Source organism: Seriola lalandi, unplaced genomic scaffold, assembly GCF_002814215.2.
Source record: "Seriola lalandi dorsalis isolate HSWRI2012SDOR001 ecotype SW California unplaced genomic scaffold, Sedor1 jcf7180002054630, whole genome shotgun sequence".
Taxonomy (NCBI): Eukaryota; Metazoa; Chordata; class Actinopteri; order Carangiformes; family Carangidae; genus Seriola; species Seriola lalandi.
This window is the reverse complement of record NW_019525183.1, coordinates 1,975,882-1,989,495: the sequence shown is the minus strand read 5'-3', so window position 1 is coordinate 1,989,495 and position 13,614 is coordinate 1,975,882. Positions and strand designations below refer to the sequence as shown.

At 43.3% G+C, this 13,614-nt stretch overlaps 1 protein-coding gene across 3 annotated transcripts in view; it reads left to right on the top strand.

Annotated features, from left to right (window-relative positions):
- The first annotated feature begins 8,122 nt into the window (after nucleotides 1–8,122).
- LOC111665278 (nck-associated protein 5) overlaps nucleotides 8,123–13,614 on the top strand; it is a 125,631-nt gene continuing 120,139 nt past the window's right edge. For all 3 annotated transcript variants that reach the window (XM_023420213.2, XM_023420215.2, XM_023420214.2), the window contains exon 1: nucleotides 8,123–8,268. In XM_023420213.2, the coding sequence (XP_023275981.2) occupies nucleotides 8,138–8,268 (131 nt within the window). In that variant the 5' untranslated portion in view covers nucleotides 8,123–8,137. The remainder of the gene's footprint in view (nucleotides 8,269–13,614) is intronic.

Below are 13,614 nucleotides of genomic sequence, written 5' to 3'. Positions count from 1 at the left end.
TGGATGCTTCGTATGGTACGAGTAGATGGGAGATGTGTTTGGGCCCAAGAGCATTTAGTGCTTTATTAAGTGGTAGGGTTTGAAAAATCTATCCTTTGATACACAGGAAGCCAGTGCAGTGATTTGAGGAGCGGTGTGATGTGCTTCACTGTCTTGGTGTTAGTCAGGAGTCTGGCAGCAGCACTGTGGATGAGCTGTCTGGTTGATTTTGTTTTTACTAAGATCTGTGAGGACACTATTACAATAGTCAAGCCTTTTGCAAATAAATGCATCAATAAGTTTTTCTGTATCCTGTCTAGACACAAATCCTGTCATTCTTGCAATGTTTTTAAGATGGTAACAGGTTGATTTTGTGATTGTCTCTGTGGCTTTTGAAGTTTAGCTCCTAGTCTATAAGTACACGCAGACTTCTGGCTTGATTCGTAAGTTTTATTGTCATGGATTCCAGGTGAGGTTTAATCTTTCTTCTTTGGGGGCTGAAACAATTATTTTGTATTTATCTGTGTTCAGTTGTATGAAATGTGCAGCTCTGTCCTTGACTGACTGCATAATTATTTTATTGTTTTAAGATAAGGCAGCTGATGTGGCTGTTTCTGTAGAAATACTCAAAACAAGCCAGACTCCTTAATTCAAAATCTTAATGAAAGTACATAAGTATTGGCATAGGTGATAAAAAATAATCATAATGATAAAAAGCTATTTGTTATTTCTTATCTCACTGATTTGTGTATGTTTTAGTCAAACTACATCATAGTCGAACAGAAATTGTAGTTTAGGAGTTTTGTAGGAGTTTTTTTCAAAAATGATGATAAGATTCAGAGGAAAAAATTCACATTACTTAAAATTCATTTTTTGTTTTGCTGTGCAGATAGCTGCAACAACAGGCCTTTACAAGCTCCATGAGAACTACACGAGTCCTCAAATCCACAACAATATGCATTTTTTGACTTTCAAGTGTTAGTACCATCTATAAATTCCCTAAAAGTTTATTATTGTTCACATTTTCACTGTCATCTTTGTTGCATGTTAATACAGATGCTGCACCGGTCCCGTGCCTTGAGGGGAGGAGAGACGTCTGCAGACCGACCAAGAAGACACCGTTCCTGTGCTGAGGCTCCGATGTAAGATACAAAATATTTGAAATATTTAGTTGTTGGTTTAATATCTGAGATAGAAAGCAAAATATTCCATAAGAAAAAGAAGTTCAGAGAGAGCGAAGAGAGCGAACTAAGTTGCTGAGGAGCCTCAGTTGCTCTTCAGCAACTTCGTAAAAATGCAACAATATCGGTCTTGATTTCACTACATGCAAGTGTGTTTACACTCTCAAAATTATTATGATTTTTTATCTGTATGTGGAGTTGTTTTCTCAATTAAATCAATTCATATGAATTTTAAACAGTATGTTTTACTCCAGAATCATCCAAATGAGCCCAGGAAGGCAAGTGTCTTCTGTATATATCAATTCCACAATCTTGTCACAAGGGGGCGCACCGTTCACATCAGCGTTTTGTTAGTGATGGAAGAAGATGAAGATGGTTCATCTCCATAAGCGGCAGCAAACACAGGACTTTACGTTTGATCACAAATGAAAGCCGCTCTCCCCCTGTATTCATTCACATGCAAAACGCTGCACGCCGGTCTCGATCAGTTCTCCGATATGGGAACTTATTCCTAGAGGCTGATGTTCACACCTGTGTTCGGAGTTCGTGTGTTTGTGTTAGTGATTCCCACGAGGGCCGTAGTAACTCAGTATGAAAAAAGAGGATTAATGAACAAACGGCGTCCTTGTCCCTCCATCTCATCCATCCACCCCGTATGACGTGAAAGAGGCATTTGTAAGACTCCTTTCTTTTAGTCGGTGCGAACCTTTACAAGTTAAATCTACGATGAAGTACCTTTCCCTGTTTCTTTCAATCTGTCTTTCTGGGGGGGAGGGGGGGGGGGGGGGGCACAAAAGGGCGACTAGGAGCTTCCTCAGGTTCCCATGGGAGCGCTGGGTCCTGCAGGTCGGTGTCCTCTGCAGTGGGATGGCTCTCCTCATCTCGTAACTGCAACTGTCATCAGTGGTTTTTTTTTGAGCGAGCGCCGAGAACCCTTGTGGTGGTTTGACACAAGCCCAGATCCTCCGTTTCAAAGAGAAGGCCCACCTTCAGCTTGAAAGAGGAGCTTAATCACCACGGTAACTTGTCTGTTGGTACCCCTCGACCCCACGCACACACACACAGATACACTGTCCTCCAGTAAGAGGCCCTTTGGACAGCCGAGAATAATAGCATAACAGCATGGATTGAGGTCTGTGTTGTTTTTGATTTACATGTAGCTCTCAGCTCACCAAAATTTAAAGTTGAAATTTATCTTTAAAGCAGCACTGGAGGAGATTCCTTTCTTTCTCTTTAATTCGCTTTCCCTTGCTAAGAGAGAGATGAGAAGATGGATGTCAATTTTTCTCTGAGCATAAAGACTGGAAGCTCTCCCGGCTCTGTCCAAAGCGAAAAAAATACGCCTTTCAGCACTTCTACGGATGACTGTTTAACATGTTGTATCTCTTTTGTTTAACTCGTGAGGAAAGAGAAATGTAAAAACAACAATTTGTGGTTTTAGGTGGTGGTGGTGGTGGTGGTGGGGGGGTATGTGTTGGAGTTCAATTACAAAGGGACTACTTTCTACAGAAGAAAAAGTCTTTATAAAAGCTGTTGACAGTAAAATATTCCAGAGTAAGAAGAATGCTGCGTGTGAAAATCCCATTCACATCTACTGTAATGAGGTGGAGGCAGGTATCTTAAACCTCAAGTGTTCATGAAAGGGTCACTTGTCCCTGCAGTTACACTCAGCTCTATGAAGGGTTTTTTTTTTAGCGTCTTTCAGCTCATTGTGTTGGTTTTACAAACCACATCTTTAGTGCTGTGAGATAAACCAACTGCACCTCAACCAAATGACAAAATTAGCGAAACACAGTGGAGCATTTAGTAACTAAAGAGCCAGACATTTCCCTCAGGAGTTGGTGGAGACCAACATGGAGCTGAAAGAGTTTTAATGTTGGACTTCCATTCACCTAATAGACAGAAACACAACTCTAGATGAATACTGCTCTGTATTTGCTGGATGTGTAACTAGGCAACTGTTTGCAAGACAAGTGATATCAAGCTTCATGGCTTGATACCCCCTCCCCCAAAAAAACAAACATATTAAGCCACTTTTCAGTATATTTCACATTCAGTAGTGTTGTGATTTATGAGGTGTGTTCAGACTGGGCTGTCCGCAGTCGGCTTATCGCACCTGTGTATCCCATGGATCAATGTCTGAGTTGTTTCTCCCCTGAGCACTGCAAGGCTTTAAATTGTTTTCATTTTTTCTTTTTTTTTAAGGCCCGGACCACATGTTTCACGCCTTTAGATTTACAGCACTCAGAGAAGCTTTGCATCAGTGTGAAACCTCACACGTAGGCTAATAGATAACTCATAATTTTACCTCCAGGCAGTTTGGTGTCTTTTATATCTTTATATGTGGAAACTCCTACACTTTTTAATGTGTGTGTGTGTGTGTGTGTGTGTGTGTGTGTGTTTGGCACAGAAGGGTGAGAGTCCATCCTACATTCTCAGCTAATTACAGGCCACTGATCTCGTCAGCTGTCACCGCCACACTCTTTTTACATGTCAATGATAGCCAAATGGGACCTCATATCCTTCCTCCAGCTCATACAATGGTCTCATTGAAAACATAAGCAAACCAAGAAGCGATAAAGCAAAAGGATGCCACTCCTCGTCCCAGCTGGCGTCGGCTCAATGGCAGAGGGCACGGAGTCTTGTCCGTGAAATAACAACCACTCCTACTCCTCCTCTCCTCTCTAATCCTCCCCCCTCAGCCTTCACCTCCGCCCGATCATCTTCATCATCGCCTCGGCCTAATCTGGGCACGTTTTGCGTGGACTCTGCCTCTTTGCCTCCTTTTGTTGTTTGCCAGCACTCTGATGGAGGGGGGAGCAGGGTTGGAGGTGAAGGCAGCGGTGGCGGTGGTTGCCCTGGTTTGTATTTTACTTTTGCAGTCTGGCAAGGGGGGGAAGAGGAGGAGAACTTGGCAGGGAGCCTGGTTGTGGCACTGCATACAAACACAGGGGTGAAAACACAAGGCACTATTTGTTTGACTCTCCCATCCTCTTACCTCAGGGAGAGTGGAAAAAAATTGCATGAGACAGCCATAAGATACGGTACGTCACGTCCCTCACTCCCTCCGGACAGCCATCGATTCTGTGGAGCAGCCAGGGGATGGACGGAGACGAGACAAATGGAAAGCAGTCCACGTCAGGAAATCGCTGACCATAATTCAATGAAATGAAATCAGTTTGTACAGTAAAAACTTGGCGGGACGCCCAGTCTGCTTTGCTGCTTAAAGAAAATAGTGAAAAAGCTCTTTGATTGGTTATAAAATACTATCAGCCCTAATGTGAATCTACAAAACAGCATCAGGAGAGTAACCGCAATTTATTACTACAATATATGTTTGACTAGACAAAGGGCTGACAAAGTCAAAGCTGGATAATGTCTCCTCTCTTTTTTCTATTCCTGGTTCATCTAAATCTCCTTCGCTTGATCTCCTGTGGACTCAAAGTAGCTGACATCAGCGCAAACTCCACGGTTCTCCCTGATTTGTGGAAGATGAAATCTTTACCGTATGTACTGTACTGGTCTCTCTCTCGCTCTCTCTCTCTCGAGTCCACGCTTACATGCACATAAAGATGCTTTCTCGGGCTGCTGATGTGAAAGGGGACATCGCTGGGTTCCCAGTGCAGCTGCAAATAACATTGATGTGGCATTCCAACATGTCAGCGTTGCGTGGGCCATGCACAAAGCCACTTCCTGTTCCCTCCGAGCGAATGTTCACGAAGGAGACTCCAATCACCCTCCTCTACGCGGCGATCCTTTCACAAGTCTGATCAGATTCGATGCGTTTTCCAGCAATCGTGCATGTAAATTAGCCCAGGGCCACATTATCATAAGTTCAAGACACATCAGGTTCACTGTAAGAGCCATGAGTATTGCAGCAAAGCAGCAGAGTCGTCTAATTTATTGCTGCTCTGGTCTTAACCACAACTGCAGCATGCAATCCAAAGGGAGGCATTATGGTTGAATGATAAAGCAGCCTAACACATCTTGAAGAAGATGGGGTGACACTGTCAACAGTGTTTATGCATTTTCCCAGTGTGTTTTCACGAGTCCTGCCATATTTGTGCTGTGCACCTCTGAGGTTTCAATCCGAGTCCTTGTCAGCGAGATGTTCGCCTCATTTACTGTCAGTTCCGTAGCTGTCGCATGTTGGAGCTTCGTCAAAACACATGGTTTGTAAGGGGGCGGTTCAAAAGGCCATGAACTTGAGACTGAAGGTCAGGTCAGTTTACTGTCTCTCCTCCGCACACACTCCCGATGGACATGCTTGTTGGGTTGTCACAGCTGGAGTGCTGTAATAATCTGTCAATCTTTAAGCCTGCAGAGGTTGTGAAGGTAGAATATGGAATATAGCAGTATGGAAATAAAAGAAGTGACAGTGTCTTTCACTAAGCGTCGGCACAGCTGTCATTGCATCCGTACTAAACGCTTTAATTGACCCGTCCGCTTGCATCCGCTCTGACCTGCTGCAGAATATATATATATATATATATATATGGCTTTCCTCTCTCTCCGGTGCCACACGCCAATCGTTTCCCCCCAGTGCTCCTGCAGGGCTCTGATCTGTGACATGAAAGAGTTAAAAAACCTCTTGCCTGGAATAGATCCGGATGTGCTGTGGGTCAAGACTGATGTTCAAGGATCATTAGCCATTACCTCCCCGCTGCACTCTCAGGGCACAAGCGCACACGCCCGTGCACATCAGTGTATGAGCAAGGTTTGGGACTAAGAGGGGATTCTCGAGCCGTGCTGTAGATCCCAGTTTGTGCGGATATACCATTAAACTGACCAGATTTATGCCCCAGAACTTGCCCTGACAGGTGTCCCTTGATGCCAAAATGATGAGTTGTGGTACTTGACAGTAAAGATAAAAAATGAGACCTGAGGTGAGTCGAAGAGTTTTTCTTTCCTTACTTCAAGAGTAGGGGGGAGATATGGAGGACAGGATGTGATTGAGGAAGGAGATGGGATTTAAACTTTTTTGTTGTTTCTGATAAGGGGAACACACGCAAGCGTTCACACGTGCCAACGCACGATCATTAGGTGCACACACGCGATGGTTCTCGTGATGTTGCAAGTAGCAAAGTTCACCTGACAGGCATTCAGATTTATGACTGATCTGCAAAAAACTTCAAACTAAGAGCGCTGGCAGTGAGGACATTTACAGTGTCTCCAAAAATAAAAAGCACTAACTGTTATAACTGTTTAACATCACCATTATTTAGTGTGAAAGCTGAAAGTGTCTGCATGATAAATTGTGTCATTATTAAAAAATTTTATCTGGCAAAAGCAATCCTTTAATTCAGGACATTCCCTGTTTTCTATTAGATTAAAATAATACATCACAAGCTTCCAATTAAGAATTCAAAGATTTCCAATATCAAACGCTAACTGAAAATGACATGGTCAATCTCCACATATTATTACCCTTCTCCCTCATAACATTCGATGCCAATCAGCATAATACAATGCTGCCTTTTATCCGATTAGCCGCTGACATTTAGGTTTAATTGAATGCCCGTGCCAAAAAGGACAACCATGGGATCCGTTTGTCTTGCTTCAAAACAGTTTGGAGATTATTTTCAAATGATTCTTTGTGTGATTTATGAAATCATCCATCTCTCAGCTCTCCCCAGCCCCAAAGTCTTGCAGTGTCGTCAGCCTCCTCAATCTCGCTCTTGTCTCTCTCTGAGTGAACAATGTTGCAATGCAGTGAGCTTAGAGGGGAAGAATGCGACAACAGAATGGAATTACTGGAGAAATTATTGCATTTGAGACCGCAAGGAATGTGGCAGAGACGGGCTGAAGCGGAGGATTTGTTCACAGTGGTTATGGATGACCTACAGTGGGCGGTTTAGCCTATAGCTGAACGGGTTGTGTCATCCAGGCAGCAGGCTAAGAAACATAAAAGTTTACGTTACGCGCTTTTGATTTCAATGTATTCTGCAAAAATAAAATGCAAAAAAAAAAAAAGAAAAAGAAAGATAAACTACATATGACATCGGGGATGAGGTTGATTTCACATCCTTGCGTCTTGTGGGCTGCTGCAAGGATGGGTGGCAGCGAGGAATGCGGCGCGCTGAGGAGTACCCTGCGGAGAGGCCGATGAAAAGCAGACCGCTGGTGGCTCCCGGCCGGCATAAAGAAGTCTACTTGGCAGTAAAGCTGAGAGTCATGTGCCTCCATTTAAATGAGAAGGCAAGAAAAGGGGAGAGAGGCAGAGAAGAGGAGGGAGAGAAATACAGGCTGAGCTAAGAGGCTGGGGAGTCTGCCAAGCCAAGACACTTGAGGAATGCAGCAGCAGCTCTCTCTTTGCAGTAATACCATTACAGTTAGTGCTATCTGAGTCAGGAAAACTGCTCTTTTAGTCCAGTCAGCAAGTCTCATAGCCAGTGCAGACAGATGACAGGTAACACCATCAGAAGAAACGGGGAGTAATAGCAAAAATCGAACCCCGTCTCCTATCTAAGGGATTCCAATAACAACTGTATATTTGCTCTTTGTGTACCCCCCCCCCCCCTGAAAAAAAGAAAGCATGCATGTGACTGCAAATTGTTGGTACTTGTACATAGCTGCATGTCTGTCGACCAAGTATTTTCGGAGGCAAGTGAGCAATTGTCTTGTCTTGTCAGCGTTTGTGGAGCTGTGTGTGAGAGTGTGAGGCATGTGTTGTGACTCCTCCAGCCCTGGCAGTTAGTTAATAAACACAGGCCTGTCAACAGCTGCTGGTGATGTAATGTGGAACTTCTCCTCACTCTCCTTATCCTCCCGCCCCACCCTGCCTCCCGAACTCCCTCCACCGACACCACCACCTCCCTCCTTTCTATTTACAAGTCTTTACTGGGTGTTACTGCAGACTTCCAGCACTGGCAGGAAGTTTAAGAGTGTGTGTGTGTGTGTGTGTGTGTGTGTGTGTTTGTGCGTGGCTCCCCCCTCCACCCCACCCCACCCTCTGCAACAGGGGAATTTACGACAGTATGTTTTCAGCTGCCATCAAAGGAAATTCCACATCATCACGTTGTCTTCCTAACGAAAACACCTCTGAGAGACTTGGAGCTTCAGAGCTGGCTACAAACCTGTTGAGTGGAGAGGATCCGGCCGGTGCAGAGTAAGTTTGGATTCCTGCTTGTTTGTCTTCTGACATTATGGGAGGATGAACAGCTTCACCTCCATTCATAGTGCAAATTGAGCAAACGTGCGCACAGCATGATGGGATAGGTGGCAATTAAATCAAGTTTTTTGCAACTAGAATTAACAAAAGCTGGCACATGCACAAAAAATGGTCAGGTAATCCATATTTACTGGTATGGTTTAAGTAAGGGTCAAGAAAAGCTGCGAATATTGTCTGTTTCCACTGTGAGTATAGCTTTTAGTATTTTAGCTAACGTTTAGCTAGCTTAGCACAAATGTTTTTTAGCATGACAGTTTAAGCAAGGTATGTTTAATGTTGTTTGTGCAGCACTGTGCACAAAGAAGTAACTTAATGTGCTTTGGCAAATCAATGCAAACACTACAAAATAGAGTCAATTAAAAAAAAGAAGCTAGCATAGCACTTAGCTAATTACTTCACTGCAATAAAGAACAATGTAGTTTAAAAAAAGTTAGCAAAAAGTTAGGTAGATGCATTAAAGCATGATTTCTGTATGAAAATGCTAATGGTTATGTTCTGTTTAAGCACAGTAAAGTGCTAACACACAACATAAGATGATACAAACAAATAATCACAAACAATACCATCTCTTTAACTGGTGGTGAAAACGTTATTTGTTGACTTTTAAAGGAGCACAGGTTGCAAAGCAAAGCTTGTCCCTTGTTTTCAAATGCTGTGAAGATTAAACTGATGAAAAGGATGGCTGTGGGAGACGGCGCACAGGATAAACACGCACGGACACACTGTTGTTTCTCAAGCTGTCAGCAGCCTGCTGATGAAATGTGTGCGTTCGGTTCTTTAGTGAGTTGCCCATTGCACGATGCTCACATACCAAAGTGAGAGGGGGGTGGAGGGGGGCACAGTTGTGTATTTTGATAACAGTAGGAAAATTCCTCTGCCCTCTCTTGGCTTGCTACATCACCCCTGGGCCTTTGGAGTATATTTTTCTGTCTTTTTTTTTTTTTTTTCTACCTGAAATGCTATCATGAGAGAGTTCAGCAGAAAGTCAGGCTGTCCGCTGAAGCAAGCTGGGTTACAGTGAAGGGTCCCACGACAGGAAGCGCAGTTGAATTTTTTTTCTCTCCAGGATGTATATTAAAGCATCCTACGCATCTGGCGGGATAAGCGCAGGGGAATTGCAGGGACTCCCCTCACGAACAGGATGACGACATTACAGTCATTGTTTTTTCAACTAGACCTCCAACCCTTCCTTTTTAAACCCCCACATAAAATTGTCTCCTGACCAAACAAGATTTAAAGCCGCGTGGACAAGTTCTGGCAGAATCTTTGTCATTTAAAGTGTCCGAGAAACACATTTTCTTGTTAGCAGATTATTTCCCTTCATCTTGTTTGACATGATGTTGGTAAGGAAGTAATTTAGGTGTTTGCATAAGTATAACATCTGAGAACCAGCCTTTTCGGTTTTCTCAGCAAGGGCCTCCGATTGCTGATTGGATGGAACGGAACATGAGTCATGTTATGCAAGCTTTACTGAACAAGTAGGCTTGTCAAATAAGTCAAATATTGATAATACAGTGCTCAAAGTGACAGCCCGTTCAATGCATCACTAAATAAGAAATAACGCAAAAAAAAGTTGGAGAATACTTGCGAAGACAGAACTGGAGCATTTGGTGATGAGAAGGAATATAAGCACGGATGATTTAAAATGCAGAGCTTGTTGTCACATAACTGTCTCCTTATTGCAAACATGCACCGAATGATTTACAAATGCCTCACAGTCCTCCAGCATGTCTCATAGCTTTGTGACTGTAAAAACATAATGAGGAGCTTTTGTGGAGGATCATCTTCACTCTTCCAGTCATGTTATCCCCCTTTAAGCATTATTCAGAAGTGCATGGTGGTTGTTATGTTAAATTTGTAAAATGAGAATTTGCTTCTTTTTTTTTTCTGCACTGTTTTACCACATGTACAGAAACCTTGCTAATTACAATTAAACCCCTTTCATTATCCCACAAGTCCATACTTCCCTTAATAATGTGGTTTAAATACCAGAAAGACAAACAAGCTCATGCAGCATGATCTCAAAAATGATAAAGATGTGCACATGTTCTGACTGGCCTTGATTAATGTGATTAAAACGATGAAATTCTCCAAGAAGAACACAGTTACATAAGGGGGCATTGTGTTGACATGGATCCCGTCTGTGTTGCAGCATCAGCATTCATTTTAAAGGGACTGTTAAATTGACCTCGTAGCCTTGACGATAGGCCTCTCATTTTCACACTCACGTGGTAAATACCTAAATGTTAAACATGTGATGATTACCAACACGGTATAAACATTGATACACTATGGCAGCAGCCATGAGCGCACTCTGTAAAAATTCAGAAAAAGACATAACATTCAGCTTAATGATCGGTTTGCTGACAGAGGAAAGACAACAGGCCAGTGTAAAGTATGGCTTATTGTTCAAGGCTCTCAGACACTGTAATTCCATGTTAGGCTGTGCCAGGCTACAGTTGGTGGTGCCAACTGTACCGGGACACATGCAGAGGCAGGATCAGACAGGCTGGCCAGCAGAGGGACTCAAAACATCCGATCAGCATAGACCATCTGTGCTGCTAGAATACAGATGGACCTCTCTCCCCGCACATTAAACCCCACATCAGACACTTGCATGCTTCAATTTTCTCCTCAGTGAATGGAAAGTAATAGCACCCCCCCACCCCCTATAGTCCCCTCCCACTTCCCTCGGTGTAGCAGGCGAATTAAATAGCGTGGACTCAAACGTATAATCTTCCCGGTCATTCATTCTTCTCCCCGGACATGGCAATCTGGATGAATCATTCAGAAGAAAAATAAAGAGGGAACAGGGCTCTTTACCGTGGGGGATGCCTCTGCTCTGACCCCGTTTCAGTCCCCCCCCCACCCTCATTCAAGGCAGGCAGAAACCAAATGAATTGGTTCCTGGGGCAAAGGGGGTGCACCAATCAATGTCCAATCCCCCTACCATCCATTTTCAGGAACTGGCACTTCCTGGCATTACAATTTCTTTTTTTTTGGGGCAGTGGGGTATTGATCACAGAGGTCCAAGTTAGCCGGGGGGGCTTTCATTTTTGAGACCTCTGTGTTTTCCAAAAGATTTGTAATAGATGTGAATGCTAATTGAAAACTCATGCAAAATGCACGTCTGGAATCTGGAGTCCTTGGCTCTCCAGGCCTCATTCTTTTCTTCCAGATGGCCATTTAAATATTTGCTTAAATTTATTTGCTCCATCATTTATTGCATAGTTTAATGTATAACCCATGACTAAATCAATTCAGAAACTCGAAATGCAGGCTATTCACATGTACAGACCAGAGGAAATTCTTTTATTGCAAATTCCACTGCACTTATTCCTCAATGAAAGGTTTTATTTTATGGGAAAAGGGCCAAAGTTCAAGCCACTTGATATCTTTGTTTGAACTTACCGTGACAAAGATTTCTTAGTTGTGGTGACTGCATAGTGTGAAATGAGAATATGCGTGGGTGAAAGCCTGACTGTATTGGCTACAAAGGGCAGTATTGTCACTTGTGGCAGAGTGTGGTCTCTGTATCACTTGGAAGTCAAAAGCCAGAGGGCGGAGCAACAGTGTGTCTTTAGCAGGACCTGCTACTTACTGTATGTGCAGGATTATTCCAACTTCACCATTAGAAAAAAATTTAGAGAGTCCCAGTGAAAGGCCAGTGATTGCAATAAATGCACAGCTGCCTAATTCTTCTCAGCTTACAAAGGAACAGTATCAAATCTGAGTCATGACCATCCATATTCATGGACAATCTGGGCTTATTATCACCATTTATCCATGAGGCTCACAGTCTGTTTTCAGTACAGCAATCTCTCAATGGGTTTAAGTGTTATCATTAAGCTGTTATCCCCTCACATTATCCCTGTTGTAGTTTGGAGCTGTCTGGGGCTGTGTGACCTCAGCTGGGTCCTCTCTTGTTCCTGGAGCAGATGTTAAAAAAGAGAGAGAGCCCCCCCCCTCTCCATTTAGGTTGTACACACACACACAGACACACACACACCATCCTGCCGCGCCTCCTCCCTTCACCCTGGCATCTAATTAGGCCTACAGCACAAAGACTCCCAGATGTCAGCGTCCTCCTGGCCTCCTTTGATTATATCCTTTCCACCCCACTGGCTGGTTCGCCGACTGGCTGGATGGCTGGCTGGAGGCCGTGTGGACTATAGGCGTCGACGCGTGTCACTCCGCGTAGGTCAACACTGGACCGGTTTAACATATCAGTAATTGCTTTTGGTGTAAATCACAGGAAAACAGGAAGGAAGGGAGCATGGAGGCCGCAGAGTGGCCCTAGGTGCGTCATTAAATGTAGGCAAAGCAGTATTTATTTTTGTGATATGATATGTAGGACAAAGTCACATCCACTATTAGTCACCAAACTAGTATCACTGCATATTTGAAATAGCATTTGTCATGGCCAACAGTCGCTGGAAGAGTGTTTCATTTCCTTTAAAAGCAAGTAACCAAGAAACATTACAGCGTGGAGACAAGTTTGTCAGCTGATGAAAAGTGGTCATGGAGCTGCTTTTTTTTTTTTTTTACAGACATCAGCTTTCAACAGCCAATCAGATTTCCACGCCCCCATGAACACTGGTTCTACCCACTGAATTCTTAATGGATGAGATGTTGATTACCACTTCTGTGAAACATATTGGAGAACTGTTGCGTAGTTGTATAGCCTCAAACAATAGAGCCTCAAATAAGGAAAGGCATTCAAACGATTATTATTTTTATGTCGTTAAACACATGTATGCAGTTAAACAGATGGAAAGAGGAATGAAAACATTACTGACAACTACTGCATCGACGTTGCTGTAGGGGTCTGACATGTAAACTCAGATCAGATTGATGGAGCTTAAGGGAAACTGACAGCATAAAGACTAAGCGTCATTTGGTTTGTTTGACTGTCAAAGGTAGGAGTTTTCCTGGGTGTTATCGCTTGCTCTTATCTGAATGCCCCTGATATCTGGCTCTTAATATGTTTGCTTAATGTTTATCACTTCCGATCCATGCACTACCTCATCCCTCACACTTTCTACACCCTAAGGAGAATGTTGTTAGTTTTTTCTATATTGAGTCTTGGCAATCAGGCGCAGTGCTATAATCCATTTTAATCATTTACTCTAAATTTCCTATAACCCCCCCCCCCCCCCCCCCCCCCCCCCTATCTCTGCATCCAAGGGATTACTTCCTTCTTTAATCTCCAGCGTAAAGGGACCAAACTGAAATGTAATCTAAACATAGACCAGACTATTTCATCTGATGCAACACACATGC